At 35.7% G+C, this 26,128-nt stretch overlaps 1 protein-coding gene across 2 annotated transcripts in view; it reads right to left on the bottom strand.

Moving 5' to 3' along the window:
• Nucleotides 1-321: 321 nt before the first annotated feature.
• Nucleotides 322-26,128, bottom strand: part of fam49bb (family with sequence similarity 49 member Bb) — a 54,840-nt gene continuing 29,033 nt past the window's right edge. For both annotated transcript variants that reach the window (XM_041245322.1, XM_041245321.1), the window contains exons 2-11: nucleotides 24,232-24,314; nucleotides 14,678-14,799; nucleotides 13,770-13,875; nucleotides 11,116-11,252; nucleotides 10,260-10,337; nucleotides 6,539-6,655; nucleotides 1,947-2,026; nucleotides 1,538-1,664; nucleotides 1,350-1,420; nucleotides 322-1,123 (exon numbers count right to left, since the gene is read on the bottom strand). In XM_041245322.1, coding sequence (XP_041101256.1) covers nucleotides 1,060-1,123; nucleotides 1,350-1,420; nucleotides 1,538-1,664; nucleotides 1,947-2,026; nucleotides 6,539-6,655; nucleotides 10,260-10,337; nucleotides 11,116-11,252; nucleotides 13,770-13,875; nucleotides 14,678-14,799; nucleotides 24,232-24,304 — 975 coding nt within the window. In that variant the 5' untranslated portion in view covers nucleotides 24,305-24,314 and the 3' untranslated portion in view covers nucleotides 322-1,059. The remainder of the gene's footprint in view (nucleotides 1,124-1,349; nucleotides 1,421-1,537; nucleotides 1,665-1,946; nucleotides 2,027-6,538; nucleotides 6,656-10,259; nucleotides 10,338-11,115; nucleotides 11,253-13,769; nucleotides 13,876-14,677; nucleotides 14,800-24,231; nucleotides 24,315-26,128) is intronic.

Raw genomic sequence — 26,128 nt, 5'->3', positions numbered from 1 at the left:
TATTTTTTTAAATTAACACACAATAAATATTGTATGAATATTGAATACTGATGTTGCCAGATCTTCAATTTTCTCTTGCACTTTTGCATTTCGGTTATGACACCAATAGTGTTCCCTGCAGTTTCACCCCTTACTTTGTTCTGGAAGTGTTGCAAAACATCAATGCCACTTTGGACTACCACAACAGATTTTCTATTTTAGATACAAGTAAATGACAGAGAAACCCTGAACAAGCCTTCAGCTGCCACACATTTTCAGTCCTTTAGATGATTGTTTAATTCAGGTTACAATATTCTTTACTTTTGTTTGAGATTTTGATTTCAAACTGCTAAAATAAACCCTTTCCCCTTAATTTCCCACAAAATGTAATGACAAGCTTTAGAAAAACAAAAGCTTTTTTTTTTTTTTTTAATTTGTCCAACAGCCATTCATTGCACATGTACATGCAAATGCATTTTTTCCTGTTATGCACATCACAGTTTTAAAGTTAGTTTTCAAATCAAAGATAAACTTACAGCATACACTCGTACAAAAAACAAAAACTTAAAAAAAATCTTAAAATAAACAGTACTATTTTATCCTCAATTCTTATCCACATTGTGCTGGGTACCTGTTGTACAACAATTTTTGCTTTCTCAAAATGTTCACACAATTAAGCAGAAATAGAAAAAATTAACACGTATTAGTCCTTAAATAGCAGAAATAGGCAATTCTGTCATGCAGAACAAGCATTATTAAATATAAGTTTAAACAAAAATAATGATTTATTTATTTTTTTAAATTTTCAAGTCAATTAACTCCCACTTACGTTGACAGAACCCCAAAACAGTACGCAGTATTAGCTGGCACTTGTTCTATGGCCATTCTGAAACAGCAAATCATTTATGGTTTAGAATTTTCTTTTTACAAGACTGATGTTATTTTAAGAGCAAGAACATGTTTTGTTTTCTTCTTTAAAAAAAAGAAAAGAAAAGAAAAAGCCGATTCATTTTTTAAAAATCTGTCTGTTCATCTCAGTCATTCATTTCTGCAGCCAGCTCAGATTCCAGGGGGGGCCGGTTACTGCAACATGATCCTAATTTGCTTGGAGGTAGTCTCATCATTCAAATGTTTAGTTGTGTACCTGAGGCAGAGAAACTGTATTTAATAAAATGTTTATTAAAAGTTTACTTTATTTGCAGTATAAGCCACTTGCACGTTAGTTCTTGGACTTACACGAAAGAGCCATAAAGGTACTTATGGACAAAACTAGACAGCCATTTAAACTGCCTTGATCAGTTTATGGAAATGTATATTACTAATGATCAATGTACTTTCTCATTCTCTGTCACACAATAACAATAACATACCTGAGAGCATTGAGGAGGCCTTCTACACTGTTTGGAGGCTGATCTCTAAGGACTTTTATACAACCTTTCATCTGGAAATAAAGCAAAGAAATAAATTAGAAAAAAACAAACAGGAGTTCATTTTGTCCACTCTTTTGCTTAGATTGTGATACATCCATCTGGGTGTTTTTAATTCACATTACACTTACATCCATTTTTGACGTCTTTGCAAATGCCCCAATAGGATGCACATAGTCATAGAGAATGATGACCCCCACCATGACCCGTAGGCAGAATGATGCAGTCTCTTCATTTGCAAACCTGCTTCGATATTCTCTGATTAAAACAAATACAAATAAAAAGTAAAACAAAAAAATGCATAGGACTTGAGATGTTTGTGATCAGATGTGTAACTTTATAAATTAGACTGGTGTGGAAGAAGAGATATGACAACCAATTCACTTAAATCTTTTATTTGTCTGAACTTAACAGTTTTTAATAGAGCTAACTTTTTATTGAACCCTCCTCAGTCAGTGTTTGAATAATACCAATTATACATATATAAATGAACACTATCAACAAATAATTACTTAAAGACTTAAAGATGATTCAACTTACGGAGTTTCCAACATTACTCTGCATACACTTGCCATTGTGCTTAAGCAATCTGTGGTATTTTCTATTGGTAAGTTCTTGTGCTAATAAAAATAAGAGATAATAATATTAGTTGCTTGTGCATTACAATTATGAACACTATGCAAGCATTCTAAAAGGACCCAGTTTTGTTGACAGTGAAGAACTAAGACACATTGAGTTACAGTAGGTTCCTTTTGATATCCCTGCTAACATACTAAACAAAAATAATAATATAAAACAACAAACAAATAAACGTGGTCAATCGTTTAAGACACATCCTTGCATCCCCAGGTTCTGGTTCTCATTACATTGTGCTAAAGAATGCTCTAACCAAGTATCATCACAATCAGATAAGGGATTCTCTAGATCAAATTAAAAAAAACATTAAAGTGTGTTGTACAGTACATAAATACTGGCACTAAAATATACGATGTACAAATCCTCTGTAGCAGATATACTAACAAATTAAATCCAAGTATCATAGAGCTACAATGTTTATTTGCAAAAAAATATGAAAAATGATCCAGTCTGAACAGCTTACTTTATAAGTAAATGTGTGTGAATGAACCTACAATAGGTAGAGTGGTTTGCAGAAGTATTCACCCCCCTGCAAAGTTTTCACATTTTGTTGGCACCTAAGCATACTCCATGACGCTTTCAAATTAGACTTTACATGTAGAATCTACACAAACTACTCCACACTGATAAAGTAAAAAAATGCATACAGAATATAAATACAGTGCCGTGAAAAAGTATTTGCTACCTGTCTGATCTTCTGCATTTTTGCACATTTTTCACATTGAATTTGGTCAGATCTTTTTGTGGGTTGTAATAGTATATAGAGGGAGTCAGAGAAAAAATGACACCAAAGTTTGGTCAGTCTGAGAGAAAAAATGACACCAAGTTATCAGTCTGGAAAGGGTTACAAAGCCATTTCCAAGGCTCTGGGGCTCCACCAAACCACAGTCAGAGCCATATTGACCAAATGGAGAAAGTTTGGGACAGTAGTGAATCTTCCCAGGAGTGGCAGTCCTGCAAAAATCTCTCCAAGAGCAAGGCGTAAAATCGTCTAGAAAGAATAGAACCTAGAACATCCAGGGATCTTCAGGCCTCTCTCGCCTCAGCTAAGGTCAGTGTTCATGACTCCACCATCAGAAAGACACTGGGCAAAAATGGGATTCATGGCAGAGTAGCAAGACGGAAACCACTGCTCACTAAGAACATGAATGCTCATCTCAAGTTTGCCAAAAAGCACCTGGATGATCCTCAAGAGTTCTGGAACAATGTTCTATGGACAGAAGAGTCAAAAGTGGAACTGTTTGGCCAACATGGGCCCCCGTTATGTCTGGTGAAAACCAAACACTGCATTCCACAGTAACAACCTCATACCAGCGGTCAAGCATGGTGGTGGTAGTGTCATGATTTGGGGATGCTTTGCTGCACCAGTACCTGGACGACTTGCCATCATTGAAGGAACCATGAATTCTGCTGTGTATCAGAGAATTCTATAGGCGAATGTCAGGTCATCCATCCGTGAGCTGAAGCTGAAGCGCAGCTGGGTCATGGAGCAAAACAATGATCCAAAACATACAAGCAAGTCTACATCAGAATAGTTAAAGAACAAGAAATTTAACCCTTAGCGGTCCATTTTTTCAGCGTTCGTCAGGCACATCAGGTACAATTTATTTTCACACGCTCTATTTTACAAGCGCTGTTTAAAATTTTTTTTCAGAGTAAAACAGGTTCAAAAAGGCACAGAATTGCAAAAAAACTCAGTACTGTATCTACAGCCAAGCCCCACCCTTGTTCACTCTATTTCACATACCTCTTAGACGTGCATACTGATCACTCGTTTTATCACCAAACTCCAAGTCATTATTTTATTACTATAACATCTCAAAAAACTCTGCAAATGACCGTGATATTCTTTGAGCCCTGGATGCAGAAGCAGCTAACTCCATTGTTATGTCTGTGTCATCTCTGTAATGCATGGGGCTATGAGAAATGCCCCCTTTTTTTTCCAGTTTCATTCGGCTCCTACCAGTCTCATTGAAAGGTTTTCTTGCCTTTTCCAGAGAAAAAATGACTAGACCTGTGCTTTACGTCTTTTTGATGATGTCGGACAGCGTCCGACATAGGACCGCAAAGGGTTGTACTGTTCTCCCTACGGAAATACTGCTGGCCCAGTATCTATAACTAAGTCAGCAAGAGTGACAGACAGCAAAAGCAGGGACGTCAGAGGTGTCAATTTCATGAACAAACAGTTTATTGTTGTAAACTATAATGTAATAAATGAAATATAAGGACAACAACTTATTGCAGAGAACATTTAGAGGAAGGCACAGGTGAGTAAGAAAGTAAAGTGAACTAAACAAACATCCAAACAAACTAACACTAAAGCGAAATGAATGTGGTGGGCATCCAATAAACCCCCACACACACACACCAACAGGAAAAAAAGACAAAGGTGAATGAATATGTATACGGGGAAAACAATTACAAAGGCAGTCTTGATGGGAATGAATGATAAATGAAATTTAGGCCTAACAAGTCCAGTGAAGCAATGCACATGAAATCCAAAGTAACAAAAGAACAAAACCAAAACTACAGGAACCAAAGTATCAAAGTAAAGTAGAAAAAAAAAAAACAGCAAACAGAAAAGGAATAATCTCACCAACAAATAATGAAGTCCTGAATAGAGTCCTGTACTGATGATGATGGATGAAGATTGATGAAAAAATAGCGATCATAGAAAATGGTGAGTCTGTTGAGTAGTACCGGGTTGAGTGGTGAACAGCCGTTTGGAAAATATCAGGAGAATCAGGAACAAAATGGAGACTGAACACGCTAACAAAAACAAACTCTAAACAGACATTGAACAGCAACTAAACTTAAAAAAGTAACAGTGTAAACAAAAAAGAAAGGTTTAGACAGAGTACAAGATTATCAAAAGAGTAAATGGATGCACCAGGATTTATCTAAAATAAAGTTACACTGTAATTAAGTAATATGCTGTTATTTGTAAAATGGATTCCTCTCCTGGCCTTGCCAGCCAGCTTTAATACTGGTACTGGCTTCCAAGGAGCTCTGAGATTGGAGGAGTGGATATCTGAATGAGCCAATGGGGGGAGAGGATGAACAGAGGGTGATAGCAAAGAACTATGGGAAAATTAGTTTTAACCTGGCCAAAGGCTACTGACCCTAATAAAAGGGACAGGTGGGTGAAACTTACACCCACTTCATGGAGCAAGTGAATTGCTACAAGTTTATGCTCAAAAACCCACAAATTTCACTGAGTTGAAGCAGTTCTGCATGAAGGAGTGGGCCAAAATTCCTCCATGTGCTGTGAGAGACTGATCAATAACTACAGGAAGCATTTGGTTGCAGTTACTGCTGCTAAAGGTGGCGTAACCAGTTATTGAGTCTAAGGGGACGATTACTTTTTCACAGGGGGGCATTAGGTGTTGCATAACTTTCTTTAATAAATAAATGAAATAACAATCAAAATTTGGTGTTATTTGTTCACTCAGGGTCCCTTTAGCTAATATTAGATTTTGGTTGAAGATCTGATAACATTCAGTGCAAAAATATGCAGAAATGCAGAAAATCAGACAGGGGCAAATACTAAATAAGATGTACAGATTAAATCAGTTGCATAAGTACTCAACCCCTTTGTTACTCTCTACCACTTTATCCCTGTAGGGGGTGAATATTTCTGCAAACCACTGTATATGTGTTACTCTGTCAGTTGTCATCTATTAAATTTACAGTATATGTAAATACATTGTATTAATTCAGTATAACACAAAAGACACAAAGCCATCATATGAGATGCATATTTTGTTACTGTCACAAAAACTGCTGTAGTGGGTGATGTCAGACCAGAACCAGGAACCAACAAATAAACAACAGAGAGGTGGAGTTTGGTGAAGCTGAGCGATTGTTAACGATAGACAAACATGGTGAGCTGCTATTATTGTTACTATGCTTATACCTCCGTCTCTAATCCCGAGTGAGTGAAAACATGCAGCTTTTATGCAGCTGTACCGAGACTCGATTGCTAATCAATCATTCAATTGGAGTCTCGGTACAACTGCACGTGAATTAATAAAGTGCAATTCCCAGTACTCGCATATTATTACATTTTACCTGCACATGAAGTGCTGAGCAATCCTCAAGCCTACATACAAATACACATTTTAAACACTTGTTCGCATACCCCACATATTACATCCCGTGTACCAATGATTATACACCAAAATTACAGAAATACACCCAGGGGCAGGGCAACATTGCCAGTTACCTATCATTTTGATGTGTTAATGTGTAACCCTCACCCACATCTTCAGATGCACACATTATTCAACAGTGCATGGTGGTTTATCTATTTTAGTACCAATAATACAATGAACAAAAAATATCACTGCTTGATCCATCAGTTTCTTTTGATAAGTTCATGCCTCATGTGTTCTTTATTTTATCCACTTATGAGAATTTCAACTTTTACTTAACCCTGAACCTGGGATCTCAAGAGGAAATCAATTCAGTAATGCTGCAGCAGGACCAATACTTACTTCTGATACAAATTTTGTTGTAGCATCACTTAATGTTTTCAGCATGGGTGTTGCTTCAGCATAGAACAAAGACATTCGGTTTGCCAGTTCATTATTTACTTCATTTTCTCCCTCTGCCTGTAAAAGTAGGAACAGTTTAGTTGGCTAAAGAAAAATGCAAGACATTCATTAATTTGCAATGTAACATATTTACATGTAAACCCATCTTAATCACAATTTACAACTATAGAAGGGCACCATGTTTAGTCATGACCTCTGTACTAATAACAACACATATTCAACTACCCCTAACCCCAGATGTCAAATCAATGCATTTGAGTAATAGAAAATAATAATAGTTTCCATCCTCAAGATTTATTTTTCGACAGGTATGAAAGGTAATCATTTGTACTTTATTTTTACAATTTTTGTACTTGCTTTAGATTAGTAGTACTAGGAAGGGCAGTTATGATTAATATTTTATTTAAAGAATTTTAGCAGCTGAAAGCTCTCTGAAATATATTTTCCCACATTTTATTTTAAATAATTGTAATTGAATCGGTTAATCTTAAAAGAGTAAGTAGCAGGGTTCCCAACAAATGTTGCGTTATATGTCCCCACGTGTTGCTACAACTGTTTAAATAATGTACCTGTAATTCTTCTTTTCATTGTTACCATCCTGACAATGTTTTATACTTATAACTTTAAAGTCTGTTTTAAAGCTCATTTCAAAATGTCCGCTCTAGTTTGAGACCTGTCCTCTAAAGCAGAAGTTCTCAACAGCGGGTCTGTGGCCTCCTATGGGGCCTTGAGGAGGTTTCAAAGGGTCCTCCAAAAATAAACCAGAGAATGTGTTATTTTCCCTGCATGCTTATGACACGCTGAAACCTGATTTTGCTATACAATTCGATGAATCTACAGACATTTCTAAAACGTCCCATTTACTAGCCTATGTTCGGTATGTGTGGAATAAGGGAATAAAGGAAGACTTAAGCGAAACTGGATTTTCAGCCATGATATCGATGAAAACAAAAGTACCAAGCTGGTTGAACATTGACCACCATGTGTGTGTGTGTGCTTGGCGAAGATACCTCCATGTCTTAGCAGAATTGTTGCTCAGCACCAGCACATTAAGTTAAAAAAAAAAAAAAAAAAAAAGATTATTATATATATATATATATATATATATATATATATATATATATATATATATATATATATATATATATATATATATATAATATATAAATATTTTTTTTTTTTTTTTTTCCAGAGATGGAAATAAGACTCCCATTAAATAGCAGTTTGATCCATTCCTGGTTTTAGTAGTACAAGTTTAATAAGACAAACCTGAACTTGTTCACACTGGGACTAATCAAATTTGTTGTAAAACCTGGAATGGATGAAACTGCTATGCAATTGCAATAGGAGTCTTATTTCCACCCCTGATACGTATGTATACGTATAATAGACTGACGAGGTGAATGCAGGTGAAAGCTATGATCCCTTATTGATGTAACCTGTTAAATCCACTTCAATCAGGTTAAAGATGGATGTTTAAGCCTTGACACAATTGAGACATGGATTGTGTATATGTGCCATTCAGAGGGTAAATAGGCAAGACAAAAGATTTAAGTGCCTTGAATGGGGTAAGGTAGTAGGTCCCAGGCACGCCGGTTTGAGTGTATCAAGAACAGCAACGCTGCTGGACTTTTCACGCTCAATATTTTTCTGTGTGTATCAAGGATGGTCCATTACCCAAAGGACATCCAGCCAACAGCAGGCCAGTGGTTGTAAACGGCACACTGATGAAAGAGGCCAAAGGAGGCTGACACGAATTGTGCAGAGCAACAGATGGGCTACAATTAGTCAACTGACAGTCCAGTACAACATTGGTGCCGAAAGACCCATAAAAGAATGCACAACTCGTCGTATCTTGACAGAATGCGGTATGGCAGCCGACGACCTAACAGAGTTCCACTTCTTTCAGCAAAACACAAGAAACTGCGGTTGCAGTGGGCTAAGGAACGAAAACACTGGACACTGGAGGAATGGAAAAACATTGCCTGGTCTGATGAATCCCGGTTCCTGCTGTTTCATGCTGATGGGAGGACTAGAGCATGGAGAAAACCACATGAGTACGTGCATCCATCATGCCGCGTGTCAACATTGCAGGCTGGTGGGGGTGGTGTGAGATGTGTTTTCATGGTACACATTGGGCCCTTTGATAAAAGTGGAACAATGTCTGAATGCCACAGGATATCTGAACATCATTGCCAATCAGGTGCATCCCTTCATGGCAGCAGTGTATCCATCTGCTAATGGATTTTTTCAGCAGGATAATGCCCCATGGCACGAGGCTAGGATCGTCCAGGAATGGTTCCGCGAACATGACAGTGAATTCAGCTTACTGCAGTGGCCTGCCCAGTCACCAGATCTCAATCCAGTTGAGCATCTGTGGGATGAGATGGAATGAGCCATTCGGAGTAGAGATCCACTACCAGCCAACTTGACACAACTGTGGGAAGCATTGGAATCAACATGGGCCAGCATCCCTGTGGGACGCTTTTGACACCTTGTAGAGTCCATGCCCCGACGAATTGAGGCTGTTCTGAGGGCAAAAGGGGGCGCAACTCAATATTAGGAAGGTGTTCCTAATGTTTTGTACATGTGTCTATATATATATATATATATATATATATATATATATATATATATATATATATATATATATATATATATACACATATACACACACATACACATACACATATAATCTACCTTTTCTGTTCCTTACCACACCATGGATCATTATTGCTGTGTTACCTGTTTGACAATGTGGACGATAATTCTCTATCAGTGCACTTGAGCAGACATTTTGAAAAGAGCTTTGAAACAGACTTTAAAGTTGTAAGTGTAAAAAGTTGTCAGGATGTTAACAATGAAAATAGAAATTACAGGTATGTCATTTAAACAGTTGTAGCGACACGTGGGGAAGTGTAAAGCTATATATTTCGAAACCCTGCTACTTACTCTTTAAGATGGTACCAACAGCTGTAGATCGCTTTTTTTCAAAGAGACACGTTCGGTGGATGAAGAGGAATTCTTCAGGCTGCTGAGTGAAAGGCAACAGCACACAGTCTAAACATAGGCACATTCACTTTTTTATTACCTGCACACAAGAAATTATAGCAGGAAATATATTTTATCCCATAAAAGGATAGCAAACAAACATACATTTAGAAAGTGTGCAAATTAAGTGAATTAATAATACGGGATTCCACTGTAACTAATAGGTTTATTATATAACAAACTGATACCATGTTCTGCATCACTTGCATGTCCTCTTTTTAAAGCTTACTTGAAACACAAGAGGCTCATTTTTAGAAATTAAACTTACATTGATTCAAGTGAACCATGAAAGGGGTATTGATCAGATGTTTATATAGTTGCTATTTCACCTCTCCCCAGACAGCAAGCAGGCACAACCAGATTATCACATTAAAATCTGCAGTTTTGCAATTTGATTTCCATGCCAATCAGTTTCAAACTTACAAATGTTTTCATTGTATACGGTAACTATATCCAGACAGTGAACATTATTTAAATCCATTAACATCACTTAGTCGATATCATGTTGTAGCCCTCATTATAACATGTATAATCCTTGGTACCCAAGGGCCACATTATAAATGGGGGAGATGCACATCTAGAAATGCAATACTAAAAAATTGTGGCATACTGGAACATTGTTAATCCTCATGCGATTCAAAGTTCTTCTGTAATAGCTAAAGTCATTCTGTATGGCAGGATTTGTCATCTGTTAGAAAGAAAATAAACACAGTATATATTAGATCAAAAGTATATAACTTAAATGAGCCACCATATACTAATTTATATTTCTTTATTACAACTCTTGTAATGATGGGAATTAAAAATTAACCATAGTTGTCATTTTCTATTATAAACTAATATAATGCAAATAATTGCATGTATTTCCCAGTGTTTGATTTAGTAGGCTAAAAAGAAATGTATTACATTTCAAACTGAAAAACAGAAACATCTGTATAGAAGGCCATATGTCTACAATGCACTGTTAAGCAAATCTATCACAAGCAAGTCTTCGCTTGGGCATTACTTCCCTTTGAAGTGTTTGTTTCCATTAGATCATCTTTTTATTTCACTGCAAATTCATTATATACAAAATGTCAGAAATAACCCAACCCTTAGGCAGGAGAGTTGTAAAGTGTTTTGACAGAAATCTTAAATAGTTTTACATTTTAAAAAGATTAAAAAAGGATACCAATTGTGGATAATAATCAATTCAACAGTTTAACCTGCAGATGACTGCAATCCTTATCCACCTAGTGATTCTAGCCATATTCATACTTAATTAAATGTAGTTATTAGAAAACAAACATAAGGACAATCACATTGTGTTTCTACAATGTAAATTTACGACTGTTACACTAAGGTAGTGGTTATTCATAGCTAGTTAAAATGACCACTATATAAAAGACTTGGTGTAACAGGACAAATACAACAGCAACCTGAACATGTATAAACAATGTCCAATTCAGATACAACGGGTGCTTTACCTTGAGCTCATCAAATCTGAGAGTAAAGTGGAGAATTTCAGCAAACTGCTTGGCAAGAGCCTGCTCTCGCTCCAAGTGCTGAGTGGGGCTGTATGGAGTGCTGGTCAAAGCTCCCAGGAGACCATGCAATGCTGCCTCTGTAGGAAACAAAATAAATAAATAACCCATAAAATATTCCTTGGTTTTCTAAAGCTCATCCTAACATGGCTATTTAACAATACAGTATGGATAGTGTTCCATATTTAAATTTTTTTATCTAAAAAAATAGGGATAAAATCGGTAAAAAGAAAATGTTAATGAAACATCTGTAAAAATCAGGGGGGAAGAATCTCAGTATACACACTTTACATGTGAAATATGATGCGCAGCAGTTCTGGTTTCTGACTAAGTTTAATGTCCCTGGAATGTACGATGAAGCAGAATCTGTGCAAGTCAAGGCCACATTTTCCCAAGTTAGCTGGTCCAATCTCTAGTTAAATAATGCCAGAACTGATTCTTTGCAACAGGATACCATTACTAAGACTAAAACAGGGGTGAAATTCTCAACAGAAAAGGTACTCATATACAGCCGGCTGAAGCAGACCTGTGGTTCACTTTTTTTTTTTTAACAGGTAAACATAGTACATACATCAATACAACGCTCCCAGTCCAGCTCAGATAGCAAAAAAGTCACTGCTTTTCACTTTCATTTAAAGCTGTTCACGAACATTTGCAGCCATTTCACGAATGTGCCGTGCAACCAAATCATTTGAAAGCGTATAACTTTTAATTTACTTGCAAAGCAGGTCCCAGCATAATGATTGCCATGTCAGCAGCACATGGCACTATAAGCAATTCAGCAATGGTGTGGGGCTTAACGGTTTTTGCTGTCCTTAAAGACACACAGATATAGGATGCACGGAGAGCTTTAGTATTCACAGTGCTTGCTTGAAAAATGACATCATGTTGTTTTTTCAGATTCGATAAATTCCTAAATTATTTTTTCAAGGAAGGATATTTGGTTTCTGGTTTGAAGTGTTCATACTATCATGAGCACGTATTTCATCACAAAGAACACACTGTGGTTGCATGTTAGTCACAGATCCAGCATATGTAAACCTCAGCTCAATATATGTTTGAAACATGACTTCTATGCTCACATTCCTCTGGCCGTCCTAAGATGGCTTTTTCAAAAAGCGATCGATATTACAATGTAGTTCGTTAATACTGAAACTCGTAGACAAAAGAGTTTGTCTTTGTAAAATGGTCACTTAGTTTATATATGAGATTATCTCCTCTCTTTTATAGTTACCAGAGTAATCTGTGGGAACCATCAAGGAAAGGACCACATAATTATCATACCCAATTCTAAAGCGACTCACCCATCATAGTTTAGCATGTAAACGCCAAAAACGGTGGTATATCAGTAACTAAGTAACTTCTTGTTACTTAAAGCATAGGCGGACCCACATATATGAAAGAAGTGGAATATGGCTGGGTCTTGATTGAATAACTGATCGTCAGTCAAGTCCCAGCCACATGGTATTAATAGTCAAAAATCCTTTGTTTGGGAGGAGAGTTCATTGAAGGCGCTGGCTTCTGAGGGAAGAACAGGCTGCAATATAATCTAAATAGCAAAGTAAACCCAGAAGAAAAAAATACTAGGTACACAATATCACTCTTAATTTAGCCACTGATTATAACTCCAGTTAAATATGAAAGCCTCCTGCTTATTGGAATCAGAGAAATGGGCTAAGGAAAGGTTAATGATGGCCAGACAAGAGCACTGGGAATCAAACTACAATGAGCTGTGAGCTCAGTCTCTTAACTGCTGAGCTTTGACACCAAAAACCGAGCCCACAGTATCTAAGGAAAAGGCTGTGTGTGCAAAAGTTTGGGTAACATGCTCAGTCACATGAAAAGCCATTAGCCTTGCATCATGCATAAAATACTTAGCATGAAGTGCAGAAAAGAGGTGACCTAGATTTGGTTATATGTAACCAGCAGTGGCAGCAACTGTTTTTTTTTTTTTTTTTTTTTTTTTTTTTTTTAGCTGCAGTTACCACATTGTCAACGTGAAAGTAGGCAATGATCTACTGAAGAAGTGTCATTCTTAATTGTTCTGCCTTATATATGTTTTAAAATGAATACATACTTAGTTGAGCACAGGATTACCATTACTGAGCATGACTTAATTAGCTGCACAGTAAATAATAATAAAAAAAAAAACATTTATTGAAGCTGTGTTTAAGACCATATACATTACATTAAAAAAAATCTCTCACATTGGTACTGCAGAAACATATCTTACTACAATACAAGATAATAATATTTTAGTCAGTTACTGGAGGTATATGAAGCTAATTTTACCCCTATCAGACAACCGACTACACTATTCTGATAAGGACAAGGACACGGTCCTGACAGGAACCACAGGTGCATCCCCTTTAGATCTCTACCAGTACTCCTCAATCCTGTCTTGAACACCCCTTGTTTTTCAGACCCGGGGATCTACAGCAGTAACTGACAAATGTGGGTTTATAGCCTAAAGTCTATTAGAGTTGCAGTTGAGACTAAACATAGATTCCAACCAAGACTCATATGTTACAGATGAAAGGTAGCCCACAGGACCGCATAGCTCCCAGACAATTGTCTTCCAGTATGATTCTACTTACCTAACCGCTGGGAGAATTCATAAAATTTCTTTAGTTTTCCCACTAATGGCACCACAGCACTCCATGCCTTCTCTTGTAAATTATCATCATTTGGGTGTTGTATTGCCTATGAGACAATAATCAATGGTTACAAACAACAGACTAAATCAGCATCTATATCTTTTTAAATTTAAATTTTACAGAAATGACTCCAACCATGGTTAACGAATACCAATCAGAAACTTGATTTTCTGCATATTACTATTAATCTGGAGTGCAAAAACTCATGAATGAATGTATCACCTTTTAGAATATGATCTATAAATACTAAACACTCAACAGTGCTGAATTAAAAAGTAATAAAATAAAATAAAAAATCAATCACAAACATTTCTACTAGTACTTTAGTACTTCTTCCTGAATAGTTACGATTGCTGCTAAAGAAAAGGCTCAATACATTTGAGCTGTGTAAGCCTTCAGTTCTGACAAATCTCTTCCTAGTATGACCTCCCAGCCTACATAAACACAGTACATTATTAGACAACCGTACTATTGTGCTACTTTTATAATTATTACACATTAAATAATGCAGCAATCCTCTACTCTTTTAAACTCTGAATAAATAAAGCAACACCTGGCTGGCTAGATGTTTTTGGGACATTTTCCTTCTTAAACACTGGATGTTAGTTTAGTGAAATGTTTGTTTTGGCACACCAGCATGCAAAGGATAAAAAAAAAAATACCAGCATGTATGCATTGACAGTAGTTTGTTAACTACCTTTGTGTGCAAAACTGGTTCAGGCAAAGCAGAATTTGGAAAATGATGTTTCAACACTGTTGTAAAAGCAGACGTGAAAGCGGAACAATAACTCAAGCTTAAGCAAGAAAAACTGCAGTTAAAAAGTGTATGCTATAACTCTAGAACATACCTCTCGTATTTCTTCTCCTGCTCCTCTGTATGCCTGGAGTTCATCCAGGATACCCCTTGCATCCTTTAATACAACATTCACCTGGTCCCAAACCTCCCGCTCTGAGTCAGTGGGCTGTGCATCTGATTTTTAGGGGGGGTAAAATGACACCATACAATTTTATTTTTATTTTTTAAATGCAATTAAAAGTCAGTGTTTGCTTTTGGGGTTGCTTTCACTATGTATAGTGAACCCAGGATGCTAACATTGTCCAATACTAATGATTTCCCCTCTGGTAACTACATATTCCAATGATTATTTTGTTACAGACAGTGTATGCAACCCAGTACACACTGTGAAACATGAGATATTTTCATGAACTCATTACAATATTTAAACTTGCACTCATGGTAAACTAGTTTTAATTTATTTTTAATCTGCAATTAAAATAAAATACAGAAATGTTTAAATATGTTAAAGTGTAACCAATAAAATGTTGTCTGAGTATATATTGCAAATTTTAATTCACAAGGAGTTATTATTACATGTGTTGTGTTGATCTCTGTAGAGGGTGTGTGTGTGTGTGTCTGTCTGTCTGTCTATATATATAGTATAAATGCAGTTATTTAGTTTCTCTCCAATTTCTTCCTCAAGGCACACACTAGTCCAGTACTATAAGGGGCTCTCAAGACAAATGCCTATCATTGCTAGTTCCTGATTAGGCAAGAACAGGCAGAGAAGATCAAGCTACAGAAACTAGATTGCTAGTAGCTGACAAATGGGCAACAACACTGGAGGGAGAGAAACCCTCTTTGCATGTTTGAGTATATTCCAGACAATCGCTTTGGCCACACTGAGCGCATAGCGCCTTGCTGACAGAGCAACTCTATTTATGAATCCTAATATAAAAGTTCAGATTTCAAATTTACCAATATTGGCAGTGTCTGAGGTTTTTTTAGTCTTGCAAAAAAATAAGACTAGCCTAACCTTAGTGTAGCAATCTGACATTAGCCTTTAGCAACCAAAATGATTGCTACAGGAAGAGCTTTTTCTTATGCATTCAAAAGCCTCCACTAGACACACATTTCTAGAGATGAAAGCAAAACTTGTTGTATCATTCCTTGAAAGAAAAAAAAAACAAGTATAAATTGTTCTGGATCGAGGAAAAGGCGCACTAAGAGATTCAAAACAGTGTTTACTAATAAATCAGACAGAAACGGGTGACTTGAAACTATCAATTTTGTGGGATGATGTCTATTTAGACTTCCCTCATTTTATTTATATACAGTGCCTTGCAAAAGTATTCAGACCCCTGACCAATTCTCTCATATTACTGAATTACAAATGGTACATTGAAATTTCGTTCTGTTTGATATTTTATTTTTAAACACTGAAATTCAGAATCAATTATTGTAAGGTGACATTGGTTTTATGTTGGGAAATATTTTAAAGAAAAATAAAAAACTGAAATATCTTGCTTGCATAAGTATTCAATCCTTGTGCTGTGGAAGCTCCCAGTTTGCACCGATGAAAGAAATTGCCCTAATGAGGACCAAATTAGCTTACCATTGGCCTCCACCTGTGAACCATTAAAGTTGCTGTCACATTTTCAGGATAAAAACCCCACTGTTGAAGGATCATTGCTAAGGCTGTGAATCTGAAGGAAAATTAAGACCAAAGAACATTCTACAGAAGTTAGAGATAAAGTAATACAAATGCATAGATTAAGGAAAGAGTACAAAATAATATCGAAGTGTTTGGATATCCCAGTGAGCACAGTTGGATCAATAATCAGGAACTGGAAGCTGCATCACACCACCCAGGTACTGCCAAGAAAAGGCCGTTCCATGAAAACTGCGCTCAAACAAGGAGGAGACTTGTGAGAGAAGCCACAGAGAGGCCAACAATCACTTTGAAGGAGCTAGAGTTTAGTGGCTGAGAGTGGAGTAATGGTGCACCAGTCAACCATTTCAAGAGCTCTGCATAACACTGGCCTGTATGGGAGGGTAGCAAGAAAGAAGCCGTTACTCAAAAAGTACCATCTGAAAGCACGTCTGGAGTTTGCCAGAAAGCATGGGAGTGACCCAGTTGCGATGTGGGAAAAGGTTTTGTCGTCAGATGAGACCAAGATAGAGCTTTTTGGCCAAAACTCAAAGTGCTATGTGTGGCGCAAAACACTGCCCATGCCTCGAGACACACCATCCCTACAGTGAAGTATGGTGGTGGCAGCTTCATGCTGTGGGGATGTTTCTCATCAGCAGGGATTGGGCATCTTGTTACAATTGAAGGAAGAATGGATGGAGCAAAATACAGGAAAATACTGCAAGAGAATCTGCTTCAGTCTAAAAAACTGAAGCTTGGGAGGAAATTCACCTTTCAGCAGGACAATGATCCCAAGCACAAGGCCAAAGCAACATCGGAGTGGCTCAAGAACAAAAAGGTGAATGTCCTACAGTGGCCCAGTCAAAGTCCTGATCTCAATCCCATTGAGAATCTGTGGCACTATTTGAAAATTGCGGTCCACAAGCGTGGTCCAACCAACCTGAACAACCTGGAGCAAATCTGCCAAGAAGAATGGGCCAAAATCACTCCAACACTGTGTGCAAAGCTGGTACATACTTACCCCAAAAGACTTAAATCTGTTATTGCAGCAAAAGGTGGCTCTACCAAATATTAATGTGTGGGGGTTGAATACTTATGCAAGCAAGATATTTCAGTTTTTTATTTTTCTTTAAAATATTTCCCAACATAAATCCAATGTCACCTTACAATAATTGATTTTGAGTTTAAGTGTTTTAAAATAAAATATCAAACAGAACGAAATTTCAATGTACCATTTGTAATTTAGTAATATGAGAGAATTGGTCAGGGGTCTGAATACTTTTGCAAGGCACTGTATATAAATTATATATATATATATATATATATATATATATATATATATATATATATATATATATATATATATATATATATATATATTTTTTTAATTTCCTGCTGTCAAGGAAATTCATGGTTAAATTAATTTAAATATAAGCATTTCCCAGAAATTTAGTTATGTGACATGCTGTGGTGACTGGGTTGTTAACACGAATTCCAGAACATTCTTAACCAGATCTATTTCAAAGCTTGCTGATTAGACCAAGGCACAGGCCACAAACGGTGTTAACTCTTTGAAGCTTGCCTTCCAAAATGCTGATTGTCAGTCTCCTAAGGTGTCACAAAAGTTGCCAAGCCAAGCTACAGTGCAGTTGTACCATTATTGTGTTAAAAGTTAGTTGAAATGCTTTAATCATTTTTAATTACATAACTTGTAGACACAAGTTTAATAGTTATTTTAAGTAGCCCAATAAACCTGAAGGATTTATTGCTTTAAATGGATATTATAAACTAAGAACTATTCTTAAATATTATCCTTTGATTGTATTATGATGTGTCTTATATGTTTGTAATCGTAATTTTGGAGATTGAAACTGAAATTTGTATGCTTCTCTAAGGAATGTAACTAAAGTAATATTGAATAGGAGGTTTAAATGATAAATGTAAAATCCTTTGATAACAAAATGCATTGCATTGCATTTCTAACACCCACCATTTTGTGTGACACACAACTGTCTATGAAATACTGTGAACCAATGGAAGGACCGACAATGACTTGTTTACAGTGCAAGGGAATGCCTATATATTGTGCTATTTAATCTCAAAATAAGGATTTTTGTTCACTGGGCTCACTCTGGATTCGCAATCTGGATTCGCTCTTGCTTGCTGGATTTGCTCTTTCTTCAAAACATCTCATCGCTCTCAAATCATCAAACTCTGAAGTTCTTCAATGAAGACGCAATGGCTGGAATTTAGTCATGGTGGTTGCGGGTGTCACAGATGACTTTTGCCAGTGTCCGCGATTTTTGCTGATGTGCGTGACTTGCGAGGATGTCAGTAAATTGTGTTCAATCTGTAAGGGATTTTATTGGAAAGTATTTCTTATTAACATTAAAGTTTGCATTTAAAAAATGCATTTATCGTTTATTAAGTCGAATAATTACATATTTAAACTAGCTCCAACTTCGTACTTTGATGTCCTGTTTTTTCTTTATTTTGGAGAAGAAAAAAATTCTGAGTCAAACTAAGCTCTTCGATTAAATACTTCTTGAAAGTTATGTTAACAGTTCATAAATTCTGTGCGTCTCCGTGTGTGTGTGCTATATTAACTGCCAGCATTTGCTGCAGGACATATGGGAAGAGTTTTCTCTTTTTAATTGAAGTGATTGTTCCACTTGTTGTTTAATTGTTGTATGGTTGCACTTAATTTAATGTACATGTCTATTGTCTGCCCCACACCCTCTTTGTGTTATCCTCGTGTGTGTATTTCTTGCCTCCAAAGTGTGTTACTCTTCTAGTCTGCTTATCCTTTCCTGTCTGCGTCTTTATTCTCTGCTTAGTTCAGCACTTACAAATGCGACTGTTAGTCACTGTTGCAGAGCAAATAAAAAAAGCAACACATTGAAATTCGATCTGCTTGTCTCTTCCTTCTTTGCTGAACCTGTGCGCACCAGGCACTGCAATATGCTTTTATTAAAGTTATTTTATTTCTTTTTTTATCCCCATGACTTTATTCTCCCTGTCATTTTCTCTGTGATTCTGAACACACTGACTGTGACTGCGCCATGATTTATGTCCAAATTTCCCATGACAAACTCCTAGCCATAGCAATTATGTAATCTTCAAAGCTGTCCTGGAGAAGATGGGCTTCCTCCGGAACAACAAAATCTTTTGCCTACAGACTTCACAGGGATACTGCACTGCGCTGCTGCACAACTAACTTCCACAGAGAGGACGACCGTGTTAAGAAGACTTTGTTTTAAACATCGCACCAACAGAGTATCAAACTTTTATTGTGTGTTTACAAGTAACTGAACTGAAGCCATGCTATTGAAATCATCACAATACGTAATTTGTGTCTACTAGATGCTGAACATTGTAAATGCTTACTTAGCCATTTGGAAGCTGGCGCATGTATACGTAATGCGTGACTGAACCAAACAATGCAAGATGAACTTCTAAGACTACTTCACTAATGACCAGAGAGCAAATTAAAGATTCAATTATGAACATTTAACAATGCATTACGTTTCCTTGAATGTTTTATTTTGTTTCTTCTTTATACATGTTTTTAACTATGAAGCCTAACCTTTCTTCTTCTTTTTTTGAGAATATGAATGTAATATTAATTTGGATTGTTAGGTTTCTTTTTGTCTTATAACAAATACACATCCACCTAGACCCTAGAGCCACCGCCAGTCATATTTGTCCCAAGCCGAACCAAGTCGTAAATACTGGGACGGTCGCTGATTTTTTTTCCAACTCCGCTAACATTTTATGAAAGCTTTACAGTACAAAAACCACACCACTTAAAATACCCCAAATACAAATCTAATTACTTAATTAGTATAATTACACACTTCAATTGATTACAATATTTCAAATGACGTGACAAATCTGTACTCATAGTGGCACTTGCCTGAATCTGTATGAATACATGAAATAGATGTTTAGCATTGTGATGGAAAATACTGTATGCTTGCAATTAATACCGGTAAATAGACTAAGGGTATGTTTTTCAATTATTGAGCTTTAGTAAAGTTTTAATAGTCTGTTCATGTGTTTTGAGCAGAGCTAGAATGTTGCAAAGAAAAAGCTACTTATTTGTTTTCTATTCTGATAGTTGTAAGTCACCCTGGATAAAGGCATCTGCCAAATAAATATATAATTCTAATAATAATAATAATAATAATAATAATAATAATAATAATAATAATAATAATAATAATAATAACAACATTACATTTATAATCATTCAAGCAACTTGTAAAGAAAGTACTAACATTTTCTCCTATAAGAAAAAAAACATTTTATATATATATATAAATATATATATATATATATATATATATATATATATATATATATATATATATATAGGAATCAAGTTTCCTTTTTTCTGCAGTAGTTGTGTACTACATTGACCACTCATGTTCCCTTTGGTCTATGAAAAGATACTTCATAATACTTTATATGCATTGTTTTGTTTATTATTATTTTTTCTGTATAAAATATTTTTTTTTGAAAGCCAGAAGCCAGAAGAACGATCAGTCATATTTTCCTAAGTCAGTCTTAAAAACAAATTCAACTGAGTCCTAGGTTTAGTTACTGTGACATTATATAAAATGAACCATAGACGCTAAAATCAGTGGGTGCTCTGGAGCTAGAGCTGCACGGGGAAAGGGATGAGGAGCACCCACCAGGAATTTTAACATAAGTTGAACAACTGATTTGGTTAAAATGTTGCCTAATAGTAATTTAAAAAAAAATAAATAAAAAAAAGTGTTGTTAAAATATGTATGCACGCCAACCAGAGCACATAAATAAATATCTCGCTTATCATCTGATGTTATTTTTGTGTGTGTGTGTGTGTTTAATGCACCCTACAGCACGTGTACATACAAGTTCATTATTTAGTTTCACTTGCCGAGCAGCTGTGTGCAAGTTTAAAAATTAGAAGTAATGAATGGGTTTCTTGTCAACAACAACGAATTTCCCAAGGGTGACAAAAGTCAACAATGAACAATAAGAATTAATATTCAGGACTACTATTGAGTACAGTTCATTATATGTTATGTATTATTTTGTTTTATCTAGATTAACTATTGTATGAAATTAATTTTGTTGGTTACATAGACCTGGCACTGACCTTGCCTCCCCCCTCCCCTATTAAAAATAATGTATGAAATGTATTGTTCCTAGAATTATTTTTGTAGAGTACTGAATCAGATGGCACACAAACACTGGGTTTCATCCTCTTAATTGTTTCAGGAACTATGGAAAACATACACATGTATTTTACAACTATTTTTAATACAACATTACTTTTCGTGACAAGCATGCAAAGAGGGTTGTATCTTTCCCTAGCTATTGGGCTAAATAAAAGATAAGGTGCTGTCCCTTTTAAAAAAAGAAAATAAATCAACGGCAGTAATTGTATTTATTTATTGTATTTGTAAAACACTCAGCTATTTTAACTAAAAATATCAAAATAAACGAGAAGTAAATTATTTTAAAATGATCAGCGCTTATTTCCCGGTCAGAAGAAGGTCATCATCTTACATGATTGGGAATTTGATGTTTTGGGCACAGGTTGAGCAGTATCTGGAGTGGACTAACAATGTCAATTACGACGGTTCCAAAGGTGAAAAAGGACTGACTAGAAACTGGAAGGACATTCTATGGGGATACTTGCATAGACGACTCACAGCACTACAAACTCATAAGGTGCAGAACACAAGAACAGCTCAGGACTGCAAATAAAAATAGAAACTATGCCCGAGGCTGTATTTTTTCATGGTTATTACGGATTTCACGATTTTCTTTGAAATGTACCAATTGCCATGTAATATGCAGTTCCCTGTGAAAATTCCCTTTTCTGAAATAATACCATAACTATACGTATTTTTTATCACTTAAAAATAAATACAGCAAATGTTTGCCTTATTGACACACTACCTGCTTCACTGTATTTAGGATCCTGGTAGTCGGTTTATGATTTAACACTCTGTGTACAGCTGCACGATTTAAAAAAAAAAGTCTTGAACAAAAAAAGACACCATCTGTATCAAAGACCGGAAATATTTCTGCTAAAGATCGCCAGTGCAAGAAGGTGACATTTCATGTGTTGTTATTTTTACATCTATTTATGTTTTTATTTTGTTTGATAATTCACTGAAAATAGAATGTCTTTAAAAGGTGGACATAAAAAACTAAATATTCTACAATTTAGCATTAACTGTTTTTCATGTAAGCATTTCATCATTTAGAACATTTGTTGTATGGTAACTCTTCATCTATATACAACAGAAAGAAAGAAAATATGGTAAATTTAATGAAAAATATATTAAATATTAATATATTCGTAAAGAAAAGCTACGATATGTTAAGCATGCACCTCATGCTATAGTACTTCAGTTTAATCAGCAATACTATGTGCAGTGAGCTCCACCTAAAAAAAAAAGGGTTATTTTCTGTTTCTAATCAAGTACAGTAGTTTATATTGCTTAGCAGTGGCCAATTCATGGACACAAGATTTATTTCTGAACATGACTTTTTTTTTTTTTTTTTTTTAAACTAACCGTAAGCCTAAAATAGCTTTATAATCTAATTGTACATTGGGAATCCTGGAGTGCATGGTGTGTGCTGTCGAATACAGTACTTGTATGGCAGTTTGTGGCATCTTCTCAAGTTGATTAAAATATATCTTTTGTGGGTAGAAAATCATTTCTGTCTTTGGGTTAGGGTTTTCAGCAGAAACAGACCTGGTCTGAAAGACAGGACAGCTTCCCACTTGAAAAAAAAGGTAACTATTAAAGCACTAGTAGTCTTTTCCAAAAAAACTTCTACACAAAACATTTGTTTTCAGTGTCAGCTTTATGGAAAAAGACTTCTATTTGAAACGTTTGTAATTTAATTTTAGTTCTTTTAGTATTTTAAATTCAGCACTATTGAGTGTTTAATAGTGATAGCTGAAAAATGAAAGCATGCAAAAGTTTGCACTCAATACGTATAGTGACGCAAGCTACCGGCCTTTGCAGGGATAAGGCCAGTCCTGCAGCTTCTGCTTAAGCTCAAAAAACGCCTGTGCAGTTGGGGTTGCTGTAGCGAGGCAAGGTGAAACAGTTAATGCCAATCCATTGGAATGCCAGGCCAATGCAACGCTCCCCGTGGGATCCCCAGGTAACCAATCTAATAATTATAGGTCTGGTAAAAGCTATAAAGATTCTTAACTGTTAAAGCTTCAGAAAAAAATAAAGGGTACATCCAAGTATTGTTCTGGAAAATTAATAAGACTGTTTAAAAAAGCATAACATGAAATGGCTAGGTAAAGGTTAACAAATTGTTCAACATTTTCTTTTTTTAACTTTTTCCAGTTACAGTGATGTCAGCTGCCATAACAAGTCATCCCACAAACAGTTTATGATGGCCTCAAAAAGCAGAACCTTAGCAACCCGTTTCGTTGATGCTGATGCATCCCTCTGTTGCAATGTTTATTGCAGCAGTTTTAGTTTTACAGTGTTGAAGCAAGTTGCCTGCCACAAATAACATACAGAAAGATTGTATGAAAAACTAATTTAACATTTAGTCAACTCTTAGCAATAGGAAAAAATTAACAAATATAACATAAGGATTTGTAGCTTGATACCATACATTTGCTTATACCACCTAAATCTTTCTTTTTTTTTGTATTCTTTATAAGTCTTTATAAATGTTAAGTATGTATCACATTTGAATTATGTTAAAATAAATAAATAAATAAAAACATACAATAGCACAATACCAGAGAAAATATTACTTTCACAGCACAAAGACTGTTTTTTTTACTCAGTAAATCAGCTTTGGAGTATCATTTCTGTATCAAACAATCTGACATGCAACAAACTCAACATACACAACTACAGAGAAGGGGATTATGCAGTCAACAATAGGGAAACAGAGGGTGGGGTGGGGCATAAAAAAAAAAAAGATCTCACTTTCAAAATCAAGGAAAAAATTTGGCCCCTGCTCAAGGTCTGTGCAAGTCAAAACTTTAAGAAGATTCCCCATGTTAAGGTACCTGTCAAGACAAGAAAGACAGAAAAGAGAATTCCACTTTATATGAAATGAACATCCCAAGAGTTTTATATGAGGGAACAAGGAGAAAAAACAGGGTGGTTATCAGCTGCAGATACCTGTTTGCCCAGATGCGCCAACTGTTGAACCTGAAGACACTATGTGGCTTTTCTGTTAGTGGTGACGCTTACCAGATGTTACCAACGTCCATCCCATTCTGGACCCCCTTAAGATAACAAGCTGTAACCTGTTTACAGGAGTAATTCAATTTTTATCAATAATTCTAACAGTGTTTTTCTTGGACAACCTTACAAAGATATTCTTGGTAGAAGAGATTTGGGGAAACACATACCGTAAAACACAGTTTGTGAAACTAATCTTAATTAATAAAAGCATTACCTACTGTTTTATATACAAAATGTGTGTGTACAGTATGCATATACACTTTGACTAATAGAGAAATACTTCTTGAGGGATATTGAAAGGAACATTTTAAATAAAAATCCAAAGCTATCAGACATATTAGAACAAAAAGAGTCTGGAATCCAAGTCACCAATAGCATAATTTTAGAAAATGCAAATTAATGAACTTTTTTTTTTGGTCCTGCTAAAAATAACTGACCTACGACAGCAACTGCAGGTTCATGAATGACACTTATTTTTTACATGACCTTCATTACACACAATTGAATTTTGCTACAATAGGTAAAACACTTATTATTTAAAATTACAGATGCTTTTGTATTATTGCCCATATAGTACATTAGTTGTGTCTGAAAAGTTTAATTCCCATCGATGTTCTTTTAAGGCATTATACAATTTCAACAACTAGGATATCCAATTTAGGGAGAATGGTCACGGTGGTATTTCTTCATGGTAAACTTTTTATCATAAGCTTTACATTAGGGAATACTTTACATGGAACAGTACAGTATTCATTTTCTGACTGTGTTCTAAAAAGTGCTTTTGATTCTTCACCTCACCCCTGCAAACCACTGAATTGCTCACGGCCTCAAGCAATTCTTCATTAAACTCAAAAAAACCTACCTGATATACCTGGTCACCATTTGAACAGGTAATTATAATGTAAGGAAGCTCTTTAGATCAAGGTGTGCAATATAAAGCACATGCAACCTAGAAAAAGGGGATTTATCTTAAATCTTTCCTAGTATTAACTCTGGTGGGAAGGGTGAACTTACATCATGTGGGAGGAGTCAAATGAGACTCACTTTCAAAATCCCAAAATAAATTTCAGCATTGTGGTCTACATCCCTGGTTAGCAGCTTAATGATATTACCCATACCATGACTGAAATGAACATATGACAGTGTTACAGGTGTAGAAGATATTTATAAATTCTTGCAATATAATAATTAGCTTCTTGGATAAGCAATATTCAGGTGATCAATATGAAATAACAGGCAAACCTCAAACAAACCTTCACTATCAATGTAACTACTGTATCATTGTGGATCAATGTGAAATAAGATACCGTACAATATACTACACTGCTAATTCCTGAATTGTTTAAGCACCTTATTATATGGCAGCACTGCTGCAAAATCAGATTCTTTTTGGGAACATTTAATGCAGGTATTTACAATAATGGCTCCCTAGGATTTAGCACACTTTCAAACTGGCATTCTGGGCTCTGGAAGGAAAAGCAGGAGCAGTTGCAACAAAGCACTACAGAAAAACCATTAGCTATAAGCAGTGTCCGTCATTTCCTGTTGCAGTAGTAGCAAAACATAAGCAAGCTTATTAAACTAATTTATATACAGTTTACAGTGACCGTTAGCTTTTCCATTTTTCAGAGAC

Source organism: Polyodon spathula, chromosome 3 (assembly GCF_017654505.1).
Source record: "Polyodon spathula isolate WHYD16114869_AA chromosome 3, ASM1765450v1, whole genome shotgun sequence".
Classification (NCBI taxonomy): Eukaryota; Metazoa; Chordata; class Actinopteri; order Acipenseriformes; family Polyodontidae; genus Polyodon; species Polyodon spathula.
This window is presented reverse-complemented; position numbering and strand designations above follow the sequence as displayed.